General features: G+C 41.7%; 2 protein-coding genes across 13 annotated transcripts in view; one reads left to right on the top strand and one right to left on the bottom strand.

The window, feature by feature from the left end:
- Window positions 1-25,057, bottom strand: part of FARS2 (phenylalanyl-tRNA synthetase 2, mitochondrial) — a 529,842-nt gene extending 504,785 nt beyond the window's left edge. For 8 of the 11 annotated variants that reach the window (XM_013056788.2, XM_004753655.3, XM_045066963.1 and 5 more), the window contains exon 1: window positions 24,668-25,057. The gene's annotated coding sequence lies outside the window, so the exon portion shown is untranslated. Of the gene's footprint in view, window positions 1-12,569; window positions 12,678-24,667 lie in introns of all 11 variants that reach the window. The other 3 variants (XM_045066960.1, XM_045066961.1, XM_045066967.1) reach the window with 2 other exon arrangements.
- Window positions 25,058-25,308: 251 nt separating this feature from the next.
- LYRM4 (LYR motif containing 4) overlaps window positions 25,309-26,524 on the top strand; it is a 166,970-nt gene continuing 165,754 nt past the window's right edge. Inside the window, exon 1 of one of the 2 annotated variants that reach the window (XM_045066968.1) lies at window positions 25,309-25,706. In XM_045066968.1, the coding sequence (XP_044922903.1) occupies window positions 25,621-25,706 (86 nt within the window). In that variant the 5' untranslated portion in view covers window positions 25,309-25,620. The remainder of the gene's footprint in view (window positions 25,707-26,524) is intronic. The other variant, XM_004753659.3, reaches the window with a different exon arrangement.

Here is a 26,524-nt window from a genome sequence, read left to right as displayed (position 1 = left end):
ATTAAGAGTCAAAGATGGAAATTACCCTTCTGACATCAGGTTTTGATTTTTTTTCAGCCTTAATGAAGAAAAGCCCAATGCCAACTAAACTGAAAAACCCAGTGAGGTTGAATAGTTATAGAAGATCAGGCTAAGGAACGCATTTTAAATCCACACATGTCAAAACATTCATCGCATAGTGACATTTCTGCCCAAACACATTTCAGTAATTAAAATTAAGCTTCTTTTAAATAAAGTAAGCCGCTATCATTTTTAATAAAAGACCTTGTAAAAACACTTCATTTTACTATATTTTGAAAAAAGCATAATCTTCATATGCTACAATACCATGTGAAGCTATCCACAAATAAAAAGGAACAACAAAAAACAAACTAGCAAAAAACTAAAACCTGTGCTCCTGTCAGACCTCGTTCACCCAGTTCACTGGGCAGTGACACCAAGCCCTCCCTGGAAACCCTCTTTTTTGAATGGAAAACCGAAGCAGTGCTTACCTGGAGCTGCTGTAACAAAATACCATAGACCTGGTGGCTTCCAAACAACAGACATTTATTTCCCACAGTCCTAGAGGCTAGTCCCGGGTCAAGGTGCTGGCAGATTGGGAGCCCACTTCCTGGTTCAGACAGCCATCTTTTCACTGTGTCCTCATAGGACAGTAGTGAAAGGTCCCCCAATGATAGGTCCATGATCAAAGGAGCGAGACTGATACAAAGCAAAGGTCAAGCAAAGCTTTATTTCACACCAAGCATCAAGAATCAAACCTACCCACTGGCTCAGTGGGTTAAAGCCTCTGCCTCTGCCTTTGGCTCAGGTCATGATCCCAGGGTCCTGGGATCGAGCCCCACATTGGGCTCTCTGCTCGACAGGGAGCCTGCTTCTCCCTCTCTCTCTGCCTGCCTCTCTGCCTACTTGTGATCTCTGTCAACTAAATAAAAAAAAATTTTTTTTTTAAAAGAATCAAACCTACCATTTGGGGTCGCCTCTTACAGAGAGGGTGACCCCTCCCTGCCTTACAGACTAACTTTTATAGAGCAAAGGCCATGTAGTTGGGACTGGCCACACACAGGTGGCCAACGATATTGTAACACACAGAGAAAGCTGCACAGTAATGCTAGGTCACACATGCGTGGCCAATTGAATTACAATTTACCCCAGTAGATATTTGAACTAGCCTATCACCTTGGTCAGAACTGGCAACCAAAAGGCAGGGCCCACACTCCTCAGTAGCTAGGGAGACAGTGTGTGCCCTTACTGATTGGATGTCTCCACCTGGCCCTTGTATTTGAGCTTTGTTACCTGGGACTGATTTCCCTAACTTGCTTTCAAGTAAGTTCCCTGAGGGAGGGGCAGGGTCAGTTTAAGTTTTACTGCATAAACCACAAAATCACTGATTAACCCGATGGAAGCTCTGGCTAAATAGGCCCTCACAAGTAGGAGCAGAGCTCTCTGGGGGCCCTTTTATTAGGCACTAATCCTAAGGATGAGGGCTCTGCCCTCATGACCCAATCACCTCCCAAAGGCCCCACCACTCTGGGAATTAGGACTGCAACATGGGAACTGCGGAGTGAGGGGAACAAATACTCAGTTTATAGCACAAAATAGTGAGAACACACTCCTAATCTCTACAGACTGTCCCTAGAAGCAGGGAGAGAACAGACGATTTTGGTTCCATTCTGGACTGAAGAGAGTTAAGTAGGAAAAGGTAACCTGATCCCAGGTCACACAGCTGCGGCAGAGCAGGCTGAAGGCAGACACTCCAGGGCTAGGTTCAGTACACTTCACCCACTTCACAATCATACTGCTAGAGCTGGAAAATGTCAGCAACTGATGGCGGCTTTACTTTAAATTATAATTTAGATTAGTTACACATAAAGTATAACTTTAAGGAAAAATTATTTTTTTTAAAAGATTTTATTTATGTATTTGACAGACAGAGATCACAAGTAGGCAGACAGTCAGGCAGAGAGAGGAGGAAGGCAGTCTCCCTGCTGAGCAGAGATCCCATGAGCGGCTCAATCCCAGGACCCAGAGATCATGACCTGAGCCGAAGGTAGAGGCTTAACCCACTAAGCCACCCAAGTGCCCCAGGAAAAATTATTTTAAAAGATTAGGGTTCTAGTCCAAACAGGATACAAGATACCAACTCACAAGTACCTACTGTGTTCAAACTTGTCTCGGTATTACTTGGAGATATCCACAATGGGCAAGGCACAAGGGTATTCCTCAAAATGAGAGTCTAGGCATAAACACTGACAATGTGATGCTGGGATTTTATTGAAAGAAATATTGAAATAATGCTAAGCAAGGAAAAAACACGTGTTCTTCTGTATCATGAATAAGTTCCAATACATAGAAATTCAATTTAAAAAGTCCACGCATATCTTTCATATCCTAAGTATATCCACTTCTAAACATGGTATTTCTGATAGTGTGCTACTACATAAAAACAAAGTTTAGCTTCAATATGGCTAGCACCTTTTCTACTCTACAGAGATCACTTGGGAAATAATCTGACTTTAAAGACAAATGTATAAGGCATTTGGAAATCAGAATTCCTTACCTTTAACAACTTTTATCACATTTTTCTTTGCTTTCCAGTTTGTATCTTTCTGGTAAATAAAAGAGGTTTGTTGTAACTAAAAAAAAAATATATATATGACAACCCAATTGGAATTGGTATCTATTTCCTTCTCTTTAAAAATGTAACTGATAGGGCGCCTGGGTGGCTCAGTGGGTTAAGCCGCTGCCTTCGGCTCAGGTCATGATCTCAGGGTCCTGGGATCGAGTCCCCCCCATTGGGCTCTGTGCTCGGCAGGGAGCCTGCTTCCTCCTCTCTCTTGCTCTGCCTGCCTCTCTGCCTACTTGTGATCTTTCTCTGTCAAATAAATAAATAAAATCTTTTTTAAAAAAATGTAACTGATAAGCACTGGCAAATTGTTAAATCATTAGACTGCATGTGTGAAAATAATATAACACTGTATATCAATTACACTTAATAAACAAATAAATAAATTTTTAAAAAACAAGGAAAATGTAACTAAAAAGTACAGTCATTCTAAAACCTCCTGGGTCAATTCAGCTTGTTTTAATAGCAAACCACTTTGCAATTCTAATTACAACTTCATTTAATGTTTTGGTTGAAGTCTTCCAAAAAAGTTGAATATCTACATGTGACAGATATCAGTTAATCTAAAGAAAGTATTGTGAGCCAGCCCTTGTCTACAAATGCAAAAAGCTTTGAGTTACATTAAACTAAATCCACTACCTGTGCGTTTATCCTGCTTTGCAGCCACCATATGATCAATGAATATAAAAAAGGCAAAGTTAATTACAAAGTAGCTTTTGTAGGTATTAGGCTTAAACATCACAAGAGGATAAATGCTTTGTCCTTATGGTATTCTAAAGTTGATTTAGGAGTATACTGAGCACGCATTTGAGAAGCACAGATTTTATTTGAAAATATTAACAATAACATGTATTTGTTCCTGTGCTGCCTATTATAGAGACAGGAATACACAGATCAGAGAGATTCTTCAGGGTTCTCCCAAAGCCCTGGGGAGTTTCTGGACAGACAGACATCACTTGATCAGGAAGGAATCCCTCCTATTCTACCAGCCAGTAACACACTAGGCCTCCCTTGCTTTAAATCTCCTAAAATCTCCTGGATTTGTTTTTGGGTTTTGTTTTAGGTTTTTTGTTTTGTTTTATTTTGTTTTGTTGGTGTGTGGGGGGTGGGAGGTGGGTGTCTTCATTTTAATATGTGTGCACATAGGGCCATGCTTATCTGGGGGAAATAATCAGTTTTATCAAGAGAACAACTTGAAATATGGAATGCTTTAAAAGAAATAAAACTAATTTACAAATATTTACTGTGCCCTTAGAAGAGGTGCTAAGAAACAGAATAAGAAAAAGTCTTTGCCCTCAAACATTTCAGAAGGTCAGCCTTGCAAAATTCCAAAATCGGTAATGGGCAATGACTGCGTCTTCATCTGTCACACCTATAGGTGGCAGTACTAAGCGCCGATGGCTCTCAATCTTGATTGAATTACCAGGAAAGCTGCTAAAAAAGATCTGTGTTAAGGCGCCACCGTGAGATTTTTATTTGACCGCTGTGGGAGGAGACCTGACATTAAGTTTGGGAGGAGACCTGACATTAAGTTTCACAAGCTCCTGGAGACTGTAATGTGCAGCCTAGACCAAGAGCCTCTGCTCCAGACCAAGAGCTCACAAACTCCACAGGTGCTAAGGCCAAGAGTTCTCATACAGGTGCTCAAATTGTCAAGGGTTGTTTAACCCAGGCTTGGATTGTACATGTTTTGGCTTTAGGTTCCAAAAGATGATCTATATCATTTTAACCTCAACTAGCATATAGCTCTGGGAAGGCTATGAGCACTTTTTAGATAATCATTTTTTAAATTATCTCGATTTCTCCATAAAATCATTCTTATTACAAATATCTCTTCATGTGAAAATTTCATTTTTAATTAATTGCTGAGATCAGTCAAAATGGCATTTAATAAAACTATTTTGCCAAAAAGTAAGAAGCAATACTGGCCACTCTCAGAAGACTCTTGAAATTATCTTCACATCTTTCACATCTTCCACAGAAAGTTTTGCTAAAACCAGATCAACGACAGCTGATAAGATATAAATTCAGGTCTCTGTAAATGCAAAACCAGATTTTACTTTATTGATCTGCTGTGGGGGTTTGAAAGAATAAGCCACATAGATCACAAGAAGACTGGTTAAATGGGGCAGCAGGAAGTCTTGGTGTAATGTTAACTGTCACGTATTTCAAGATTATGGACAGGATCAATTCTAAAATCTGCTTTAGGGAGGCAAAATTCAAGTACAGGATTTATCTTTGCTTAAAACTAGGTTCTCCATCTTGTAAAAGGGGCTTACCAAAGGAAACTTTGAATACACCTAGCCCATAGTCATGTAAGCTGTTCCTGGACCACTGGGATGTGAGGACATATTTACATCATCCATTCAGGGCTTCCCCACCACAGTGCTGGCAAGAAATGGCAATGCCACACCTGCACAGGGGCAATAAACATGGATGGATCCCACCTGCTCTTTCACACAGCTGTCTGACTTGAGGCTGATGAAATGGTCCTCCACCGTGGCGACACATTAGACCCCTGACACTTTTTAAATATATTATTACTGGGCCCCATGCTTAGGATTTATGATGGACTTGATGTAAGTGGAAGAGAATACTGGTAGTTTGTAACGGTTCTCAGATGCATAATATGAGGCCAGAGAACCAGTGGGTTAACAAAACCGAGAGGTTATCCATCTGCAATGTCAGGTAATGTGAGCTGGGAACAACCAGTGGGGAACAAGTTCAGATAAAGACAGATCTGACCTCTGAGTTTGCTCAGATGACTCAAATGCCAGTCTCTCTCCTAGAAACAAGTATGAGTGGGAGGCAGCTCATGGGAGAGGAGAGAGCCTGAGCTTACACACAGATGGGCTAAAGTTCGAATCCCCATTCCACTGTTAGCTAGCTGTAGAGCCCTGACCCACTGAGGACATTCTTTCAGCCTCTTTTCCCAGAGGTTAACTGGCACCCACTCCATCTCATCAGGGTTCTATCAAGATTACTATGAATTACATGTAAAACAGCAGTATAGCAGGTATTCAAAAATGAGAGCTGTGTCAACCTCTGGGACTTGGGCAATCAAGAAGAGAGGCATCCAGTAGCTCATCTCCTCACGCATAAGACACATTCAATAAATTATTTCTCAAAGCTTCACAGCCATAGTACAACGTCCATACTTTCCTGAAGCCTGTAACAAAGATCTCTCACGGCCAACTTGTGGAGAAGGATCATAGCTTACTTGTTTCACAAAATTGCCAGTGATGCTTAATTATGGAAAAGACAGAACTGATGGATCTGAATGTCAGAGCAAAGAATGGTTCAACTGCTTCAGCGCTATTCCCAGAGGAGAACAGAATGCCTAGCTGAAGGGCAAAGAAGAAATCCAAATCCTAGAGCAAGCAGACCCCTGTGGCTTTAGGGTCTTATGGCGTTAGGTGAAATTTTTGCTTCAACACTGCAGTAAATCACACACTCTGTATGCCTTAATTTATCTATTAGATGGGAAAAGTGCCATCAGAGTCAGAGTTCTCATAAAAACTCAAGTGCAAATGCAAATGTATGGAAAGGGCATAGCACAAAGTGGATGTTCAGTAAATCAGGTTTTATTTCCCTTGCCCCACCTATGTTTTGATCTCTGGTCATGAAGTTTCTGATAAATCATGCCTCTGAAATATTTCCTCTTCATGAATCAGACAACTCTCAAAGCCTGAGAGCAAAAATTCACAGACAAGCCAATCAAAAAACGCTAGAAAAGTATCTTTGGGGCACCTGGGTGGCTCAGTGGGTTAAGCCACTGCCTTCATCTCAGGGTCCTGGGATAGAGGCCTGCATCAGGCTCTCGGCTCAGCAGGGAGCCCGCTTCCCTCTCTCTCTCTCTGCCTGCCTCTCTGTCTACTTGTGATCTCTCTCTGTCAAATAAATAAATAAAATCTTAAAAAAAAAAAAAAAAAGTATCTTTGGATAGTGGTTCCCTTTGGGGGTAATGGGGAAACTAGACAGAGAAGAGGGTAAGATACAAAATATTTCTACTAAATACTGACTTCATGCCCTATGCAACATTCCCAATGTCTAAACCTTAAAACTAATGGAAATGTATTAAAGAGAAAAAACAGTAAGAATGGTAATAGCATAGACTCATTTCTTACTCTTTTATGTACTATGAACTGTAATACCCTTTAAAATTCTGGGGCTGTCATCATCTGACCAGGTCGCAAAGGGGACTCAATGATTGGTTACTGAGCAGCAAACTGTGCTAAATTAGAAGACTGATACAGGAAATCTGGATCAAACACTTTTACAACTAAATGATAGGAAAGCTGAGATGTCTAATCAATTCACAAACAATTGTAACTGATTGACAGGAAAAAAGAAAAACTCAGCCAGTTTTCTGCTTGATTTATAGACTTATTAAATCTAGCAACATTTAGACAGTTTTGTACAATTGTTATCATGACCAATATAAGAAGTATGAGACAGGACATATATAAGAAAATAACAAACATTAATTCATAAATAACTATAGTTAACAGGAAAAAAATCTCATCCAGTTTTCTTGATTTATACGCCTGTTAAATCCTGCAACTAACAGGCCATTTTGTACAATTATTATCATGACCAAAATAAAAAGTATATTATAGATAAATAAAGGTATATAAGAAAATAATACACAAACATCATTGGCTTATTTTTTTCATTAGAAACAACAGATCTACAAAGATCCATCTACATGCTCCCATCTGAAACATTACAACCAATATCAATGACACACTGACGTGGCTATTCAAAGGCTTACTGAGTATCTGGCACTGTAACTAAGAATTGGTCATACCCCTCAAGGAGCTCACAGATCCCCAGACAATCAGAGGGAGAGATATAGAAGTTCCCACCCAGAATTCAAGACTAAATGGTTATTGGAGGGCTGTGAAGGAGGTGACTCGCTCTACACAGAGGAAGAACAGAAAAGATTTCACAAAGAGTGAATTCTCAGTAACATCATCAAAGACTGGACACATCTCTTCTCAATTCTGCATTTGGTGGCTTTTTGACAGTGGCCTGAAATTGGGTATAAATGTATAAATACACCAACCACAGCCAAACACTACGACAGGCACTCCTCCCATAAACATTGCTTATTAAGTATCGACCAGGACACCCATGATCTCGATGGCGAATTTCCATATTGTGGAGAGACCACACGTGCACAGGACCAGCGGCGTAAGAGTGTGAAGACCCTGAGCAAGTTGGGAGCTCAGGATGAGGAGTGTTGGGGAGCAAAGGAGGGAGTAGTGATGAACAGGAGAGAGGGAGCTCCAAGTCACATTCTAAAGAGCAAAAGGTCCTGATTGTTATCCTACAGGAAAATTAGGCCAGTATTCTTTGTGAAGCAATAGAATGACATATGTACGTGTTATAAACATGAACTCAGGGGAAAGTGGAGCTGAAGGAAGGAGAAGGAACAGCAAAGACACTCAACCATCTTTAACGTCTAGAACCTACCTGTGAGTCACTGCCATGGTGAGGCAGGGCTAAGATGAAGGGAAACAAACGAACCAGCACTCACCGCATTAAAAAATACAGAGGTTTAACACAAAGCACACTGTCCAGAACATCCAAAACTGAAGTGGGCTCAGACAAGGAAATAACCAGCCCTGAATTGAGGCTGCAGAGTGGCTGTTCTTTGGCAGAGACACTGCCTTGATCCAGACACAAGTAACTATCAGAAAAGAAACAAAACAGAAACTATCCAAAGAAACTAATGAATGAAAACAAAATTGAAAATATAAAGAAAAGAAAAAGAAAATGTTCACCAAAGAGAAATTGCTCTAAGAAACAAAGACAGTAGGGGCACCTGGGTGGCTCAGTGGGTTAAGAAACGAAGAAAGTGTTCAGACCAAACTGCTACCCCACACCAAGGAATCAGAAATAAACTTTAGGGAGAGTATGTGCTATGGTTAGTGCTGTGAACTGTGTAAGACTAAAGAATCACAGACCTCTACCCCCGAAACAAATAATACATTATAATCTTAAAAAAGAAATAAACTTTAAAAATAAGATAAAAACTAGTCTTAGTGAGGGTCAGGGAAGATTTACAAAAGATTTTTTTTAAAAAGGTTACAAAACAACAGAAGATAAAAAGTGAGTTGATATAGCTCAAGAAATAGGAGAGAAAAACGAAACTTACACAAAATGAGTTAGAAGTAACAAGATGTTAAATAAACACAAATAAAAACCTGTCAGGGACAGGGAGGCCAGGTCTGAGAAGCCTTACAAAAGGAAACATAAATGAGTAAAAATACAAAAATGACCAGAAAGAAAATGGAAGACACATAAGACAAAAGGTCTACTTCATATTATTGGCACTCCTAACAACAACAACAAAAACAGGAAAATATTTGAAAACATCACAGAAAAACCTCCCTCCTAGAATTAAGACATATTTGAGTCTGCAAATCACGAGCAGACCATGCTCCAGGAAAATTATGACGCAGTGATCAACAATAATAGCCCAGTAAAGTTCCCAGCTCAGGGGGAAAGGATACCTACAGCAGGAGGAAAAAGCCATATACACAGCACCGCCTTTTCCAATCACAGGGCTCTTTGGAGAAGGAGTGGGTAAAGGAAGAAGTAAGTTTTCAGCCAAAGCAGGGAATGATTAGGCCACTGAACACAATCTTCAATAAGTACTAGTGGGGGGAATGTGTGTGACCTATATCCCATGCTAGTTCAACATACATTGGTTACAGACGCAGTATTGCTGAATCACAGGCAAAAATACCCAGTGGGAAGCCAAGTGTACAGATGCTTGCCTTGTTTCTTCCTTACACTGTTACTCAATTCCACTAATGAAAGCACATCAACAAAGCAGAGCAGGGAAATCATTAGGACTGAGAACTCGACTGGTCTGAAGCAGACCAATGAGATGACATTAAGCAGTGAACAAGAAGCCTGGGCTGGATAAGGAGGGAAGAAGCAAGGATATGAAACAGGTGTGGCACAATAAAAAAGTGGAACATCCCATAGATTCCAAGTTCTGGTGGGAATAAACAATCGTGCAGCCCTGATAGCGAAGGGAATAGCGGGAAGACAGGAACAGCAGAGTTAGAGAAATGCTTAAAAGCTAAGAGTCTGGGGGCAGTTGAGTCAATAAAATATGCTTAACTGTGAATCCTAGCTGGGCCACTTACCATTTTTGTCTCCTCGGTCTATAGGACCATGATGAGTACTAGATAAGATAACCCATAAAACAGCCAGCTGAGTAAGCACTCCAGGAGTAGTTAGTCCCTTCAAGGGCCATGGGAGCTGATGAGCCACAGACCAGGAACCAGCAGGGTGGCGGGAGAAACCTGAGCCCTCAGAAGACAGACATCCACATCTTAAAATTCACATTACTTAGCTTCAAACACAAGCATCCTGCAGCAGGAAAGAAACCCAGTTTTGAGAGGAAAGATGTCAGAAAATCAAGGGACAGGAGTAAATCATGAAACTATAGCCCTAGCCAAAAACTCCATTGAATTGATGATCAGTGTATTGGCAAATATTTATTGAATGCTATGCAAAGTACAATCTAATCATTTATTGTCACATCTATCTGCTAATAAGATAGTGTCCAGCACATAGACAAAATTAGAGGGCAATTAGCGGTAAACTAGGTGGAACTGACTGATTGCTTCTACTTACAAAAGAGCAGAAGCCAAGACTGACCTGACCTAGGACAGTGAAAAGTCCACTGAGTGATGACAGGACATGTTTCTGCCACATGCAGGGCTTGGGAATGTGCTCTGAAGCCATGCAAGAGACAGAAACATAATGGTTAACACTGCAGACACATTCTGACATTACTATGACCAGACCAGGGGTTCCCAACCTATTTCAGTCTAAGAATAAATTTTAACTTTGAAAAATCATCTAATCTCCACAAGATCAGACATATATTTTTTTAAAGATTGATATTGAATGAATGAATGGCTACCCAATGATAAAGGATGTTTAGTTCCTAACGAAAATCTATACTCAGAGTAGCTAATCACGCCAGGCTCTCCACCCTAAAATCAGAAATAACAACAGCTAATCTTCTACAGCATTTTCTATGAATCCAGTCCTATTTTAAATGCTTTGAATTATTAATTCCTTTAATGATAACAAGAGCCTGGGATACAGTAATTTGATTTTTTTTTTATTGAGGTACAATTGACATATAACAGTACATTAGTTTCAGGTACAACATAGTAATTCGATATTGCAAAATGATCACCACAGTAAGTCTAGTTAGTTAACAATCACCTTCATGTATAGTTACCAAAGAACTTTTTCTTGTGATGAATTTTCAAGATCCACTCTCTCAGCAACTAACACCATAAAACTCAAAACTACTTAAAAGCATTAATAAGTCACAGTAGCTTTTTATCACTGCATATTTTTCCCATCACTATACTATGTGCATGTGTTTGAAAAATGAGACGACAAGCACATTGGAAACATACGGATTCATGTGCCTTTTCTTTCTCTGGATCCCACAGTTTGTCTATACATGGACTGGAAACCACTGCTCTGAGTTAACAGACAGGATCATGAATCTTTTAAAATTCATATTCCTCATTCTAAAATTGCAGAACCTGCAGTACAGCATTTCTAGGAGGGAAAAAAAAAAAAAAAAACCTGACACTGCAATGTTGAAAAAAACAGGTCCAGAGAGATTCTAGCAAAATATAAAACCAAAGTACAAATTCTCTCAAATTACTGATCAAATAGCAAATATTGAATACATTTTGTATGCAAAGTAATGATCATTCACTCTAATCATATTTATTTAAGCATTTACACACTAATTGTACTTTTTTAAGCAAAGAACCAAACAGAAAGCCAAATAACCCAACCCTGGGACAATGAGAATGAGAGCTCACACAGAGGTAAATAAAACACTGTAGAGGATGCTAAAAACAGTGTTATTAGTGTTATTAGAGGATGAAAATAAGTATCTATGTGAATTATTTGCTGGTTTCTCAAGGCTGCTCTTTTACCACCAAATCAATATGGCATGATACAATCTGGAAAATACAACCATCTTGGAAACAAACAGTTCAAATATAAATCTGTTGTGTGAACTGGGGCCACTTATTTTAAGTTCTTTAAGCCTCAGGGTTTTTGGTAAAACTGGGGTAACAATGTCTAGTTCATTCAATTAGTATGAGAACCAAGTAAGAAAGTTATGTCAGGGCTGCCGGGGTGGCTCGGTGGGTTAAGCCTCTGCCTTCGGCTGGGGATCCTGGATCCTGATCTCGGGGCCCTGGAATCAAGTCCCGCATCGGGCTCTCTGCTGGGCGGGGAGCCTGCTTCCTCCTCTCTCTTTCTCTTTCTCTGCTTGCCTCTCTGCCTACTTGTGATCTCTCTCTGTCAAATAAATAAAATCTTTAAAAAAAAAAAAAAAAAAAAAAAAAAGAAAGTTATGTCAGATGTCTTTTGCACAGCCTAAAAAAGGAATGGAAATGGTTGGAGAGAAAGAGAACTAACTGTTAAGCAGCATGGCCTGTGACTCTCAGGAAAATCTGTGCCATGAAGCTCAGGACCACATCACACTGGCATTTGATCTTTCTTCCTTCTCGTGGGGGCCGACTGAGTTTCCAGACTAGCTGTCTTAACCCAGGTACAGCTGGACTATGGCCCCTTCCAAGGAACAGGCTGCAAAGCTGCAACAGAGGAAGAAAACCCAAGAGTGCACAAATCTCCTGTTCTGAAATGTCCCATTGCTTTTTTATGTTCCTATTAATATTTAGGAGCTTTTGTCTAGAAGTCCAAACAACATAAAATAAGACTATGATTAGATATAACCATGAACCCAGTTTCCCTATTAAGTAAAACAGTAGAAGTAGAACCCTTGCCTTACCTCCACACCTTAGTATAGCCCATTAGTCACACACAGAGACTCAACCCTAAAGTGGAAAAAACTTTCACTGCACCAAACCCTCACCTCCAATCTCCTATGGCTGATGAAACCACAGCAAATTGGGGATCCAGAACAATCGAGAAAATGGAAGAATCCCGCCTCTGAACAGAAAGCAGGAAAGATGCAGGGATCCTGTAAGGAATAAAAAAGGGCAATGGAGGCTTTGAGGAGTTTCAGAATCTTGGTTCTCGTAATTCCTATCTCTGCACAAACAAAACAATCTAGAGCCTTGTCAGCAGAAGGAAGGCCTCCCTCATTTTGCAAGGTCTTAAGACACCAGGGTGTGCAGAGTAACATCATCATCACAGACTATCGTACCAAACAGGGTAACCACACAACTCCGTTTCCCCAAAGCAGTTCAGCTTTATGCCCCTTGTCCTAGAATCACCACTTAACAACACCCACTTTGAACCATCCCAACAGCATCTTGAATTAGGAAGTGGATTATATCATCACCCAACTGTCAAATTAAGTGACTTACCTAAAATGATATGGAAAAGCTTTGTGATAGCTGGGAAATATAACCAAATCAACAAAATCCTAGTAAAGTTTTCTCCCTTACTGTCACTCACATACTCAGTGTTTACAATAATTTTTAAAAGTTCAGAGTAACTCTCCCTATAAACAATAAAACTATTACCAACAGTCTAGGATTACAGCCTGCTGAAACTCAAAAATTTTATTTAAAAGCATCTCCACTGCAAGTCAATAGCTTGTGTCAATAATTCACATGGCCTCTCCTGAGACTACTTTTTAGAAAGAAGATTCAGATTCTAACTGACTAGTAACCAAGCACAATAACCTGCTGAAATGAGAATCATTTCCATGCTTCCAGGGTGTCCTAAAACATAAAAACATTTGCTACCAGAGGCTCTTGATGTCAAATTAGAAAAATACTGCCAATAAGGTTTAAGATAATGCAAAATTCGGGGAGAAAAAACCCTAAGACAAGAAAAGGTGTCCAAAATACGTATTACTCTTCTAAAGAAACTGACAAGGAACTTGCGCAGTTCATAGGCTAAGTGACTACCCTCCTTCCCTTATAAAATCTAAAAGGAAAGTCTGACCAACAGGAACAATGTCCTTTAAACAAGTGTAACAGACTCTGTGCCAGAACTGAACATCTCATGTTGCCGAAAATTGTTGGTGGTGATGAGGCAGGAAGCTGGAAGATGCAGAAATTTAAGGATTTCAGTCTTCTTTTCTTCCACCCAATCATCTGACAAATGTTTACTGGGCACTTACCATGCACGTTGCCTACAAGACAAAACAGATCTAGTCCCTGCCCTCATGGAACTAACTTCGAATGGGAGGAGTCAACATTAAACCAGTGTCTCAGAATTACACAGCAATATAATTTCATGTAACAAAAAGTTAAGGTCAAGAATAAGATGCTATAAGAAAGAATAATAAAAATTAAGAAGGAATAATTTAAATTGAGGCCAGGAAACATCTTGCTGAAGATGGAACATGTATGTAATCTATGTAGTCACTAGTCAAATGAAGAGTATGGGAAAAGACTGATTATTCTAGAGAGGGACCCTGCTATACAAAATTCCTGAGGTGGAAAAAAAAAAAAAAAAAAGGAAAAGAAAGCTTCGCCTCCATATGCACATAACAGATTTATATGAAGAAACTACATGGAAAAAATCCGAAAGCTTCACAAATAGCAGAGAAATTATCTTAAATTAACAAATGCAATAAATTCCAAATAAAAAATTTTGGCAAGGCCGAAAGAATGAAACACTATTTTTGGTACTACTGTATCAAGATGTGTTGAACTGTAAGAAAGTCCAAATAGTTGGGGCACCTGGGTGGCTCAGGGGGTTAAGCCTCTGCCTTCAGCTCAGGTCATGATCTTGGGGTTCTGGGATCGAGCCCCAGGACAGGCAGCCAGCTTGGCGGAGAGCCTGCTTCCCCCACCCCTCTCTCTCTGCCTGCTTCTCTGCCTACTTGTGATCTCTGTCAAATAAATAAATAAAATCTTTTTTAAAAAAAAAGAAAGTCCAAATAGTTAAAAGAAACACATTTTTGTCTACTCATCATGAAGTCTACAGGTACAGGTACCTAGTTCCAGCTCAGAAAAGTCAAGGCGGTAAGTTGGAATCTCTTGTATTCACTTGGCCATTCTTGCAGGATTTTTTCATGGTTCCACGATGGCTGCTGATCTTCAAGCATTAGTCCTCACATTAGCATTCCAAGCAGGAAAGAAGAGATAGCATAAGCAAACTCTCTCTTGTGAATACCTATCTTTTAACAGGAAGCAAAATCTTTTTCAGAAAACGTCCAGCCAACTTCCTCTTGTCTTTTTTTTTTTTTTTTTTTTTTTAAAGATCTTACTTATTCACTTGAGAAAGAGTGTGTGTGAGAGAAAGCATGAGCGGGGAGAAGGTCAGAGGGAGAAGCAGACTCCCCATGGAGCTGGGAGCCTGATGTGGGACTCCGAGATCATGACCTGAGCCAAAGGCAGTCGCTTAACCAACTGAGACACCCAGGCGCCCCTTTCGTCTTGTATCATTACCCAGATCTGTGTCTTGTGGCTACTTCTGGCTATAAGAAAGGTAGAAAACTGAGTATCTGGCCAAAAGGGAATGGAATCACCATGACTACTTTAGACTATTATGATTCATTTCCAGGAACTAGGCACACAGCCACTCAAACAAAATTATTATTCTGTTGGCCAAAAGGAAGCATGGCTGTTGTGTAGAAACTATCTGAAGTCACCCAATAATATTTACAAGTAAGTTATTTAGAGCTCATACAATTGATTCACTCGTTCAGCTATTGGTATTTATTAATCATCTAGCACATGCAAAGCTAGATGCAAAGTGTTGAGGAAACAACTGTAATAAAAACCAGACATGGTCCCTGTCCTCACAGAACATACAACCTGTTAACACAGGAAAATAGTAATCAAATAATCACAAAAAGAGATACAGAACTCTGGCAAGACTGCTGTAATGAACTTTGTTTGCCTTTTACCAAAATCAGTCCCCGTTCTCTTGGTAACTACTTCAGTTTCATTGTGTGTACCCCCACATAGCTACCAACCCCTCCCCAGGTTCCACAGCCTGTATACCTTGGGGACAGCTGCCCCCATTCTTGCCTCTAGGATTTAGGCAAGGGGCTCAAACCTAACTAAACTAAGTGTAATCCTATGCCCTAAACGTAGTCATTGGTTAGAGATGGATGAGGACACAACTCAATTAGGGCCAAAGAGGTGAACAGGGAGAACTGTAGGGCCCTCCTGATCCAGCCAGCTCTTTCTTCTGACATTCTGGAAACAAGTGCCCCAGAAACATAGGTGTCCTTCCTCAACCAAGAAAGGATGCCAGCCTGAAGATAAAGTTGACATTGTACAAGACATAGAGGGAAAAAGGACAAAACCAGGTCTTTGACAACATCCCTCAAATGACAACATCACTCAATTCTAAAGCCCATCTGACTTCTGAACTTTGAAGATCCACAAGACAATAAAGTCATTATGTTGGTTCAAAATTTACTTGGGTTTTGTTACTTGCAACTATAGTCACTCTCAGTTTAAAACAACACTCAAAACATGAAGAGGGCTTAAAAGAGGAAGATGTGCTTAAAGTTTGAGAAGGTATCTTTAAGTATCTCTTATCTCTTAAACTCATACCAGACAAATTAGGAAAGGTGGAATGTTCCAGGCAGGCAGATCAGCATTTGCGATGGCTCCTCAGAGTCATATGGCAGTGTTAGTGAGTTTACAGAGACTTTTTTAGACTTTATTCTAAAAATGATGGGGTGGTGGGCGAGAATGGGGAAAGGATGCCTAGCTGGCTCAGTTGGAAGACCACAAAACTCTCCATCTTGGGATTGTGAGTTCAAGCCCCATGTTGGGTGTAGAGATCACTAAAATAATTAAACTTTTAAAAAATTAATAAAATAAAAGTGATGCAGAGGGGTTTTTTTGTGGAGAAGGAAGATTAGCATGAATTACTATCACATTAATCTATACTGAACATTTTATTTTCAAGTAGCTGTCAAGACGACAAAAGAGCATTTTCAGAAAACACTATAACTCAGCACCCATGAACTCTCCTTTAACAGAATGACATTCCAACTCAGATTGGACATTGTAGTGAAACTGACCTTATTGTTAAGAAATGTATTAATCCAGGACAGTTTACCCAGAGGCTTTAAAAAGTAGGGAGTATAAGCGATTCTTGGAAGACCAGGGCTCTACAAATGAAAGCAGCCCCATAACTACCATCACAACCCGGTCTCAGGAGGCTGAAGGGGCTCTTGTTGCACCTGGAAGCCAAGGTGTGAATGGGATTTCTAACAGAGCTTCACACCATCAATGCTCAGGCCCAGGCACTTATTTCATACTGCCCAAAGGCTTGAAATAGAGAACAATGACCATACCTGGAAATGTCAAGGAGGGACGAGAGTATGCCTGATAAGTCTTGTTCTATTTCATGATTTCTCCATTTTCACTCTCTCCTGCAGTCCAGAATTCCAGGAATCCTTACAAAGATACTTCTCCCAATAAACCAATCTTTATTAACTGAAGCTAACACTGTATCGCTGTCTGCCCATATTACTGCAATCCATTTCACACAAGCCAGGCTTTTATACTCTTAACTACTATTAGTTAACTCAAGCTCACAATTACACAATATACAGGACACAGGTTTGCCAAGCTGAATTGCTTTAGTTGTGCTCAGCAGATAATTTCTAAATTAAAATGCTATGAAATATTAAATCTTATAAAAGTATTCATTATAACGGCAAAGAAATCATGAATTCTGTTGAGCTTCTATTGTTAATAACATTCTCCAGCATAATACTGCAACTGACTGCATGCATATGCCCCCTCACAAAATTCATATTAAAATCCTAAGTTAGGGATGCCTGGGTGGCTCAGTAGGTTAAACTGCTGCCTTCAGCTCAGGTCATGATCCCAGGGTCTGGGATCAAGTCCTGCATGGGGCTCCTAGCTCAGCGGTGAGCTTGTTTCTCTCTCTCTCTCTCTCTCTCTCTGACAAATAAATAAAATCTTAAAAAAAAAAAAATAAAATCCTAAGTTAAAAACCAAGGTGTTAGTATAAGGAGGCAGGGTCTTTGGGCGATTAGATCATGAAGATTCCTAAGGAATGGAAACAGTGCCCTTATGCCCGGAGAGATCCCCTGCCCCTTCCATGTGAGAACACGGCAAAAAGGCAGCCATCTGTGAACCAGTAAGCTTTCACCAGACACTGAATCTACCAGTACCTTGGTCTTGAAATTCCCTGGCTCCAAACCTGTGAGAAATAAATTTCTGTTACTTATAAGCTACACAGTGTATAGTATTTTGTTGTAGTAGACCAAACAGACTAAGTATCAAAGATTGCAAGATAACAGAAAATATGTACATACTGGCCTCTGCCCTTAGTTCCTGTCCCCTAGAGCCCTTGTAATTTTCCAAATGGTAGGAATACTAGAAGCATCTCTTGTTCTGAAATTTGGTCTTTGACCCCAGTCCTGACACGGGCATCCTAAAATGCTTGAAAATTCCTAAGTGATGAGAGCACTAGAAGCATCGTTTGTTCTAAAGAAGTGACTTTGGATGGACTCCTGTAAGGCTCCTGAAGGGAGCTGGTCACCAGAAAGACTAAGTCATGATTAAACACTTGGGCTTTTTTTGGTCCCACCCCACCCTCAACCCCACTTCTCTAGAGAACAGAAGGGCTGGAAATGTTGCTACTAATTGATCATGCCTACATGAGGAAGCGTCCATAAAAACTTCAATAGCATGGAGTCTGCAAAGCTTCCCGGTGGGTTAACACAACCACAGAAGAAGGGTGATGCACCCCAGCTCCATGGGGAAGAAGCTCCTGCACTCAGGGCCCTCTGAGACCTCATCCTATGTTTCTCTTCACCTGGCTGTTCAATTGTATTCTTAATCCAGTCTTTAATAAACTGGTATGTGTGTTTCCTTGAGCTTTGTGAGCCTCTCTAGTAAATTAGTCAAACCAAAGGTGGGGTCATGGGAACCTCCAATTTGCAGCCAAATTGGACAGAAGGTGTGGGTAACCTGGGGACCAACTACTTGCAACTGGCATGTGAAGTAGGAGGGTATGGCGGTCAGACTTGCAGAAATGAGCCCTTATTTACCTATGGAATCTGGTGCTACCTTCAGGTAGTGTCAGATTTGAGCTTAACTGTATGACACCCAGCTGGTGTTGCAGAGAACTGTTCTGGTGTCAGTAAAAACCCCTACACATCTGGTGACTAGAGGTGAAATGTTCTGTTTGCGTAGTTAAGGAGACACACAGGAAAGAAACACACAGCCGGAAAGAACTATAGGATTTTTCCTTTACAAAGATAGATCATCCTGGGGCACCTGGGTGGCTCAGTCTATTAAGTGTCTGCCTTCGGCTCAGGTCATGATCCTAGAGTCCTGGGATCAAGCCCCACATTAGGATCCCTGCTCAGGGGGGAACTTGCTTCTCCCTCTACCTCTGCCGCTCCCCCAGTTGTGTTCTCTCTCTCAAATAAATAAAATCTTAAAAAAAAAAAAGAAAGAAAGAAAGCAAAAGATACACCAGCCTTCCAAGGTAACAGTCAACATCACAGGACTCAGTACTGTATATCAGGAGACACTGACCTGGTGTTTCATCAGTGATTAGCAAAGGCTGTTTTTTCCTTCTAAACAGTCAATACTGTAGATCCTAAGTGTTTTCTGTAAACGACCAACTAATCTGGACAAACAAGAGATGGCAGTTACTACTCCCCACTCAAAGAAGTCCATCAGAGCTTCAAATTTGTCTTTGTAAGAATTACAGACACGAGGGGCGCCTGGGTGGCTCAGTGGGATAAGCGGCAGCCCTCGGTTCGGGTCATGATCTCAGGGTCCTTGGATTGAGCCCTGCATTGGGCTCCCTGCTCCGTGGGGAGCCTGCTCTCCCTCTGCCTGCCACTCTGCCCACTTGTGCTCTCTCTCTCTCTCTAACAAATAAACAAAATCCTAGGGGGAAAAAAAAAGAATTACGGATATGAGATGTTTGCAAACTAGCTGGCAATGCTCCTGGAGGAGAAAATACACTTTGAATAAAAAATAGCTGTCATTACCATCAATGTCACTAGTTGATTAACAAACATTCAAAAACATACAAACAAGAAAAAAACATTCCTTTACGTTATCCCTTATAATTAGTATGAAAAAGACTGAAGGTGATCTATAGAATATTGCCATAGGGGCACGCCATAGGGGGGCCTGGGTGCCTCAGTGGGTTGAAGCCTCTGCCTTCGGCTCAGGTCATGATCCCAGGGTCCTGGGATCAAGCCCTGCATCTGGCTCTCTGCTCAGCAGGGAGCCGGCTTCCTCCTCTCTCTCTGCCTGCCTCTCTGCCTACCTGTGATCTCTGTCGGTCAAATAAATAAATAAAATCTTTAAAAAAAAAAAAGAATATTGCCATAAATCACATCTTGTAAAGAATTCCCATGTTGGTGGGGCTTTGTATTAGGAAAAGATTATTTCTTTCCTTCAGAAAGCAAAGAATTTGTTTAAAAAAAAAATCCTCTAGAAGTGACATTTGATACACTTTACACAAAATCAATTGTCAGTTTTATTGTTGCTGCCCACAAGTAGGGGAACCCTTAGCCTCCAATCAATGAAGTAAGACTATCTAGCTGCTTTCTAACTTTCTCAGAGAACTGCTTTTCTTAGGTATATTTGAAAAGAGCTTCTACAGAAAGGCGAGTCTCAAAAATCCCCCATGGGGTATAATATCTGTGGCACACAAGAACAGACAACCAAAAAAACTATTCAATTTAGGTCTTTTCTAAGACATGGTAAAAGAAAAAAAAATGAAATTTATCTTAAAAGACTAAAAAGCTAGTATAAAATTCAACATTTGAGATTTTCTGAATATTTGTTAGGAGCTAACCAGTTAGCTTTTACAAATAAGTGGTAATCCAACTAAATTAAAATTCAAATCTGTCTAAAGTTTACCCATATTATCCAAGAAAAATTAATATAGTTCAAACTCCTAAAGCTTCCACTGAAGACCATCTGTGAGGCAGTGTAGCATCATGGCTAGATGGATCACATCCTGGACCAATGCCCACACACCCTCCCTGCTTCCTAGCTTCATAACTCTAGCTCAATAATCTAACTTCTAAGAGTCTCTGTCCTTAAATGCAGTGAACAGCTTTCTTTCCCATCAGGTCTCCAGAGGATTAACTGAGCTCCTATAAGGACTCAGTGTCCATCCTGATGGCCTTTCCAGCTGCATCTCCTGCACGCACCTTTAAGCACTCTCCTACTCTCTCCTTCAAAAGGCCCTCCCTCATTGTTCCTTAGGCTGTGATCATCTTTCCCTAAACCTCACTCAGACTTTCTCTTCTTTATCCTTTCTAAGGGTAAACCTTCATTCAGCAGTAACCATCTTACCACCATACCCACACATCCAAATTCCTGTAATTCAAGGCCCAGCTCAAACCTAAATTCTCTCAAGTCCAACAAGAACACTACCACCTCCAAAAAGCCCCCTAATTCCCAGAGATCAATGTTTCTCTATCAGGCTGCAACCAATCACCTGGGTAATAAAAAAAAAATTAAAAAAAAAAAAATTTCTTCCCTGAAGCCTGGTCATCAGCCACATTCACTTTGTCCATCTGAGGTGTGGCCCAGGCACCATCCACGGAAGCGACCTCCCATTCTAAGACTGCACAACGCTTCCCCAGTACTTCCCCTGCAGCACTTTGTACTTTCTACTTTAATTACATAGAGACTGTATGTAAACTGTGAACTTTTGGAAAATGGGATCAGTATTTGATGTATAGCCCTCAAATACCCACAAGAACATTGGCTTGATCTACCAGGCTGGTCAACCATGTTAAATGCAGAGGTAAACAGCATTTCAGCACTCCTAGAATAGACGATCAAAAATATGGCTTAAAACAACACCTGAAAAACCAACCTACATTTCAATAGTTCAGATGTTAAATTCTACTTGGGTGAACTAGCCAACGCTGAAGAAATAAATTTAACACCAAAACAGAAGAAATGTCATTATAATGAATGAGGTACAGACTAACCCTGTCTGGTTTCATAGATGGTCTCTCCCATGCCCTCTCCCAGAGTTCCCTGAATGGGTCATACGAGCTCGTGCCTCCACACTTGGAATATACACTACAAGCTCTTACCACATTCTTCACCTGGTTGTTACTAGCTCATTGTGGAAACACCTTCTATGATGAGAAGTCTCCCCGTAGGTCAAAGTCTTAGTTGAATGGCCCTCTTCTGCACTCCCCAGATACCTGGTAATATTATCCCTATCATAGCACCTGTCACAACAAATTAATATTTCGTTTGTCTAGTTCCCTGTCCATTTCTGGAGAGAAGGACTCTCTGCATGGTAACTCCATCATCCTGGATAATACACGGCACTTAGGAAGTGTTCAATAATGTTGACTAAATGAGTGAATGAGAATGAGGCCTTCGGTTTCTGCCTCTTAAATTGATACCCAAGGTCTCTTCCAGCTTCGTAGTCTATTAGAATGATCAATAAAAACAAATGACAACTACATATAATAAAGATTTAGATCCACATTTAATTTCTAAATCATACTGTGACAAGTTGGTCATTCAGACAAGATTTTTCTTTACACATTGTTTTAATATTTAAGCCTAAGATAATAAACTTCTGTCCTACTATTTATTATGTTTGGGGAAATTTCCTTTCAAAAAGCATTAAATGCCCATTAGTAATCCAGCAATCTAACTTTAATACAAGGTAATACATCCTTTTCCATAGGTAAAGAAGTATAAATATTTCTTAAGTATTGACAGGTGAATACTAAGGCAATTTTTACATTTTGAAGCCTAGATGGTAATAAGTAGGTACTGCTACCTTTTAGTCAGTACCTAAAACAATATTCAGCCCAGAATAGATGCATATTAAAGGACATATAAATAAGTAATTCTCAGGTACTGACCCAATTCCAGTTTCAACCTCAAATGGAGCTATTATTGAAACTAGTCACCTCTGCAATAAAGATGTACAAAAATAGAAATTAAGCTTTGGAATGTAATTTTTTTTATTAGTTGTTCAAGGCAATGATTTCCAAGATACCGGTATATTATTTGAAATACAGTAAAAGTATTTTTGTGAGGACAGCATTGAATCTACTGGGAATCTCCCACTTTCCTAATCTCAACTATTCTTTATACTAACAGATGACTAGGCTACCCAAACAAACTAAACTTTATATGTTTCTTTGAAAAGCTTTATTTGATTATGATGTTAAGGTCATTGTGATACATTAATTGCATACATTAATGATTAAATTGCCTGATAATTAGACATAAAGACTGCAGACAGGAATAATTACTCCAATTTCATTTTGTAGATGATAGCAATATATAATAAAGCAAGCCCTACTAATTTTTTTTAAGTTTATTTAAGTAATCTCTACAACCAATCTTGGCCTCAAACTCACAAACCTGAGATTAAGAGTCACATGCTCTACAACTGAGCCAGTCAGGGCCCCCACTTGTTTTGTTAAACAAACCAAAATAACTTTCATGTTTTTTTTTCCTTTTACCTTGATAGCTTTCTCTATTCTTGTAGTTTTCCCAGGTGTTGCATGTTATATCATTAGCACTCCTGTACCATATTAAGAGAAAATGGCTCCTGATCTTACTCTGTGGTAAGGTGCAATTCCCTTGGTCTTGAACCTTTAAGTAATGCCAAGAAAAACTCAAATATTAAAATCTCTTTCAGTAACCTTGAGGTAAGACTTGCCCAATGACCTGAGCATGCTGCAAGAGTGACAAAAGTTGGGATGCCTGGGTGGCTCAGTAGGTTAGACCCCTGCCTTCGGCTCTGGTCCTGATCCCAGGGTCCTAGGATCCAGCACCAAATCTGGCTCCTAGCTCAACGGGGAGCCTGCTTTTCTCTCCACCTCTGCCTGCCACTCTAACTGCTTGTGCGCACACGTGTTCTCCCTCTCTCTCTCTCTCTGACAAATTAAAAAATCTTTAAAAAAAAAAAAAAAAGAGTGAGAAAAGTTCAGATACTCTGTACCCTATTTTGATACTTATATTTGTGGGAGACCTTAAAAACAAACAAACAAAACAAAACAAAACAAAGAAAGAAGAGAAAAAGGAAGTTTAATAATGATAGTATGTTCTCTCCGGGGGGCCTGGGTGTTCAGTCGGTTAATCCTCTGCCTTCAGCTCAGGTCATGATCTCGGGCTCCTGGATTCAAACCCAGAGAGAGGATCTCTGCTCATTAGCAAGTCAGCTTCTCCCTCTCTTTGTGATCTCTCTTGCTTTCGCTCTCTCAAATAAATAAATAAAATCTTTTTTTAAGAAGTATGTTCTCTTCCACCTTTTTAAAAAATGCTATTACACTGTAACGAGTAATATTAACACGTACACCTGGGTGCAAGGACACCACGTTGCAAGTACATTAAAGTGCAGCAAGATCAGAAAAGTTTCCTGCTCCTAAAGTTCCAGAAAATACGAGACTTTGATATAAAGCAAGGGTCATTTTAAAACCTCGCAAACTTAAAAGAGATGACATACAACCACAATTCAGTGGCTGAAGAAGAACGGATGTTGAGGCAAATTTGCTTTTGACGTCTAAAGTCACTCCTAGCTGTATTCTGAGCAAAAAACCGTAGCTCTTCCTAAAGTTGACTACAGACAGAGAAAGTCCCAAAATAAGACAGGTGCTTTGCAAACACAGTAACTACAACTAGCTCAGGCTTCTCTGCGCCCAGTCCTACGTTCAAGGATCACAACGACCGACTTTATTCACCACTGTAACAAGGTGATTCTGGAAAGCTGACGTCTTCAGAGAAAGACCAAGACAGAAAACTAAGCCACGAAGATCTTCAAGAGAAAACTTGCTCGGCTTCTTGCTTTGGGTGTGTGTCCTTAAATCCCTTAAGTTTTCCCAATTAATTACCCACGCCACGCCACGCCACCTTTTGTAAACAGTAGATGACAAAACTCTTCGGGACTGAAAAACTCAAAAGCAAAACCTTCAGAGCTCAAGAAACACCTTAAAAGGGAGGAAATCCCGTGGCCAAGTAACTCCCCACCACCAGGACTGACCGCCCGCGTCGCACCCCACGCTGCAGGGAGGCCGGCACTTACCCACCGCTCGCCCAGGAGACCCGAACCTGGGTGTTTCAAACTCTGAAGCGTGGCACGCTGCCTACTCTCCTGGGGAAGGCTCTTACCCGACGCACCCCCTCCCTTAAAGAGACCCTCACAGCACGCTGGGCGCTGCCATTTTGACAAAAAGGGGGTCCTTGCTCCTGAGGCCCTTAGCAGGCCGCCCTGAGCGTAGCCGGAGGACCAGGGAGTCCCTCACTCATCGCCTCTGCGACTCCCCTCGGCACGTCCCGTCCCTGCGCTCAGAAAACGCCCGGCCCTGGGAGCCCACAACAGGGCTCGTAACATAAAAGCGCCCCGGAAAACCCCGCTCGGCCTCTCAGGCAGCGCAGAGGGCGGCCCCAGCGCAAGGGGCGGGTCATCTGCGGCCGGGGGCGGAGCGTCGACCTGGGGCGCGCTCGGTAACCCTGGCAACGCGCCCTCGGGCCTCGCGGAGGTGCGACTAGGCGCTGCGGTGGGAGACTAAGTGTCCCCGCTACGACCCCAAGCCGTTCGCGAAGGCGCTCCTAGACGGGCTGCACGCACTCAGTGCTTGGGCTCCGGCCTGCGCCCCTCCACAGGCTCAGCCCTTTCCCTGCGGCCGTCCCCCCATCTCCGCCTCAGCCCTCCGGTAGGGCTGCTGCACGCTGCACGCCGGTTCCTCAGAGGCGCGGGCGGAGGACGGGAACGCCTCCGGGTCGGCGCCTCCCCCTTAAGCTGCCCGAAGCCCGCCTGCGCCCGCCTGCGCCCGCCTCCCGAGCGGCGCGCGACGCCCAGCGCCTCCAGGCGCGGGCCGGTGTTCACCCAGGCCCAGGCCCGGCCCGCGGGCGAGACCGAGCCACACCGCATTTTCTTTTATTTCGATCGTGGTTTTGCGTAGACTGAAGTTTCGTGGGTTAGGTTAAAACTCGGGACCTTCTCGAAGAGGACCCATTTATTTTTTTCCTTCCAAAATGGCAGCCTCCAGCCGCGCACAAGTATTAGATCTGTACCGGGCGATGCTGAGAGAGAGCAAGCATTTCAGCGCCTACAATTACAGGTGACCCGGCGGGCGGCGGGGGCCGGGAGGTCCGGGGTGCGGGGAGCTCCTGTCCCGCGCCGGCGACTTCGGGACGGGGATGCGAAGGCTCCGCCGCCGGGAAGCGTGCGCCTGTCCACCAGCGTGGCTCTCTGAAACCTGGAGGGGGAAAGGGAGGGTGGGCTTGCGGGCTTGCCCTTCCTTGCATCAGAGGGACGTTCAGATCTTGTGATGTTTTCCCCCGCGTCGGACTCCCTGGTTCTCTGGGAGCGTGGTTACTGGTGTGTTTCTGCCGTGAGAAGAGTAGACGTGCAAGCTGCAGGTGCTCTCGCTGGGAGCCGTGTGTCGCATGCATAGAACTTGCCCTAGGATTCAGAGACGGTAGAGGAAGCGAGCAGCCAGTAGCACAAGTCCGAAAGCTGAAGCCTCGTTCTAGCCACTATCCTAGGTGCTTGCTTAGCTTTCTTAGTTGCGAGAATCAAATTCTTTCTTCTTAGGGCACTGGCTTTGAGGAGCGCGTGGGGGCGAAAACAGGGTTTGTAAGAAGGAGATTCAAAGAGCTGTAAAGGAAAGAAACTCAAAAACTTCTGGGATGGGAAACGTTTATCTTGGCCGCTTCAGAAAGGATACCGCTTAAAGGATCTTTGCGGCAGGAGAATGAGTGTCTAAACTTCCGTCCCTCAGTGTAGCACACAACTTGCTTCATGCCTGCCCCCTTCTCATATTTGCTCCTGAGTCCCTTATTGATTTCATATCTCTTCTGTCTGCCTCACAGCCTCTCCTTTCTTTTTTGCTTCCTTATAACTTCTGGCCCATCGTTACTGTAGGTATTTTAATGA

This window comes from Mustela putorius, unplaced genomic scaffold (assembly GCF_011764305.1).
Source record: "Mustela putorius furo isolate JIRA1106 unplaced genomic scaffold, ASM1176430v1.1 tig00003870_pilon_pilon_pilon, whole genome shotgun sequence".
NCBI classification, from domain to species: domain Eukaryota; kingdom Metazoa; phylum Chordata; class Mammalia; order Carnivora; family Mustelidae; genus Mustela; species Mustela putorius.
Note: the sequence above shows the minus strand (reverse complement) of the source record. Positions and strands in the feature narration are given on the sequence as shown.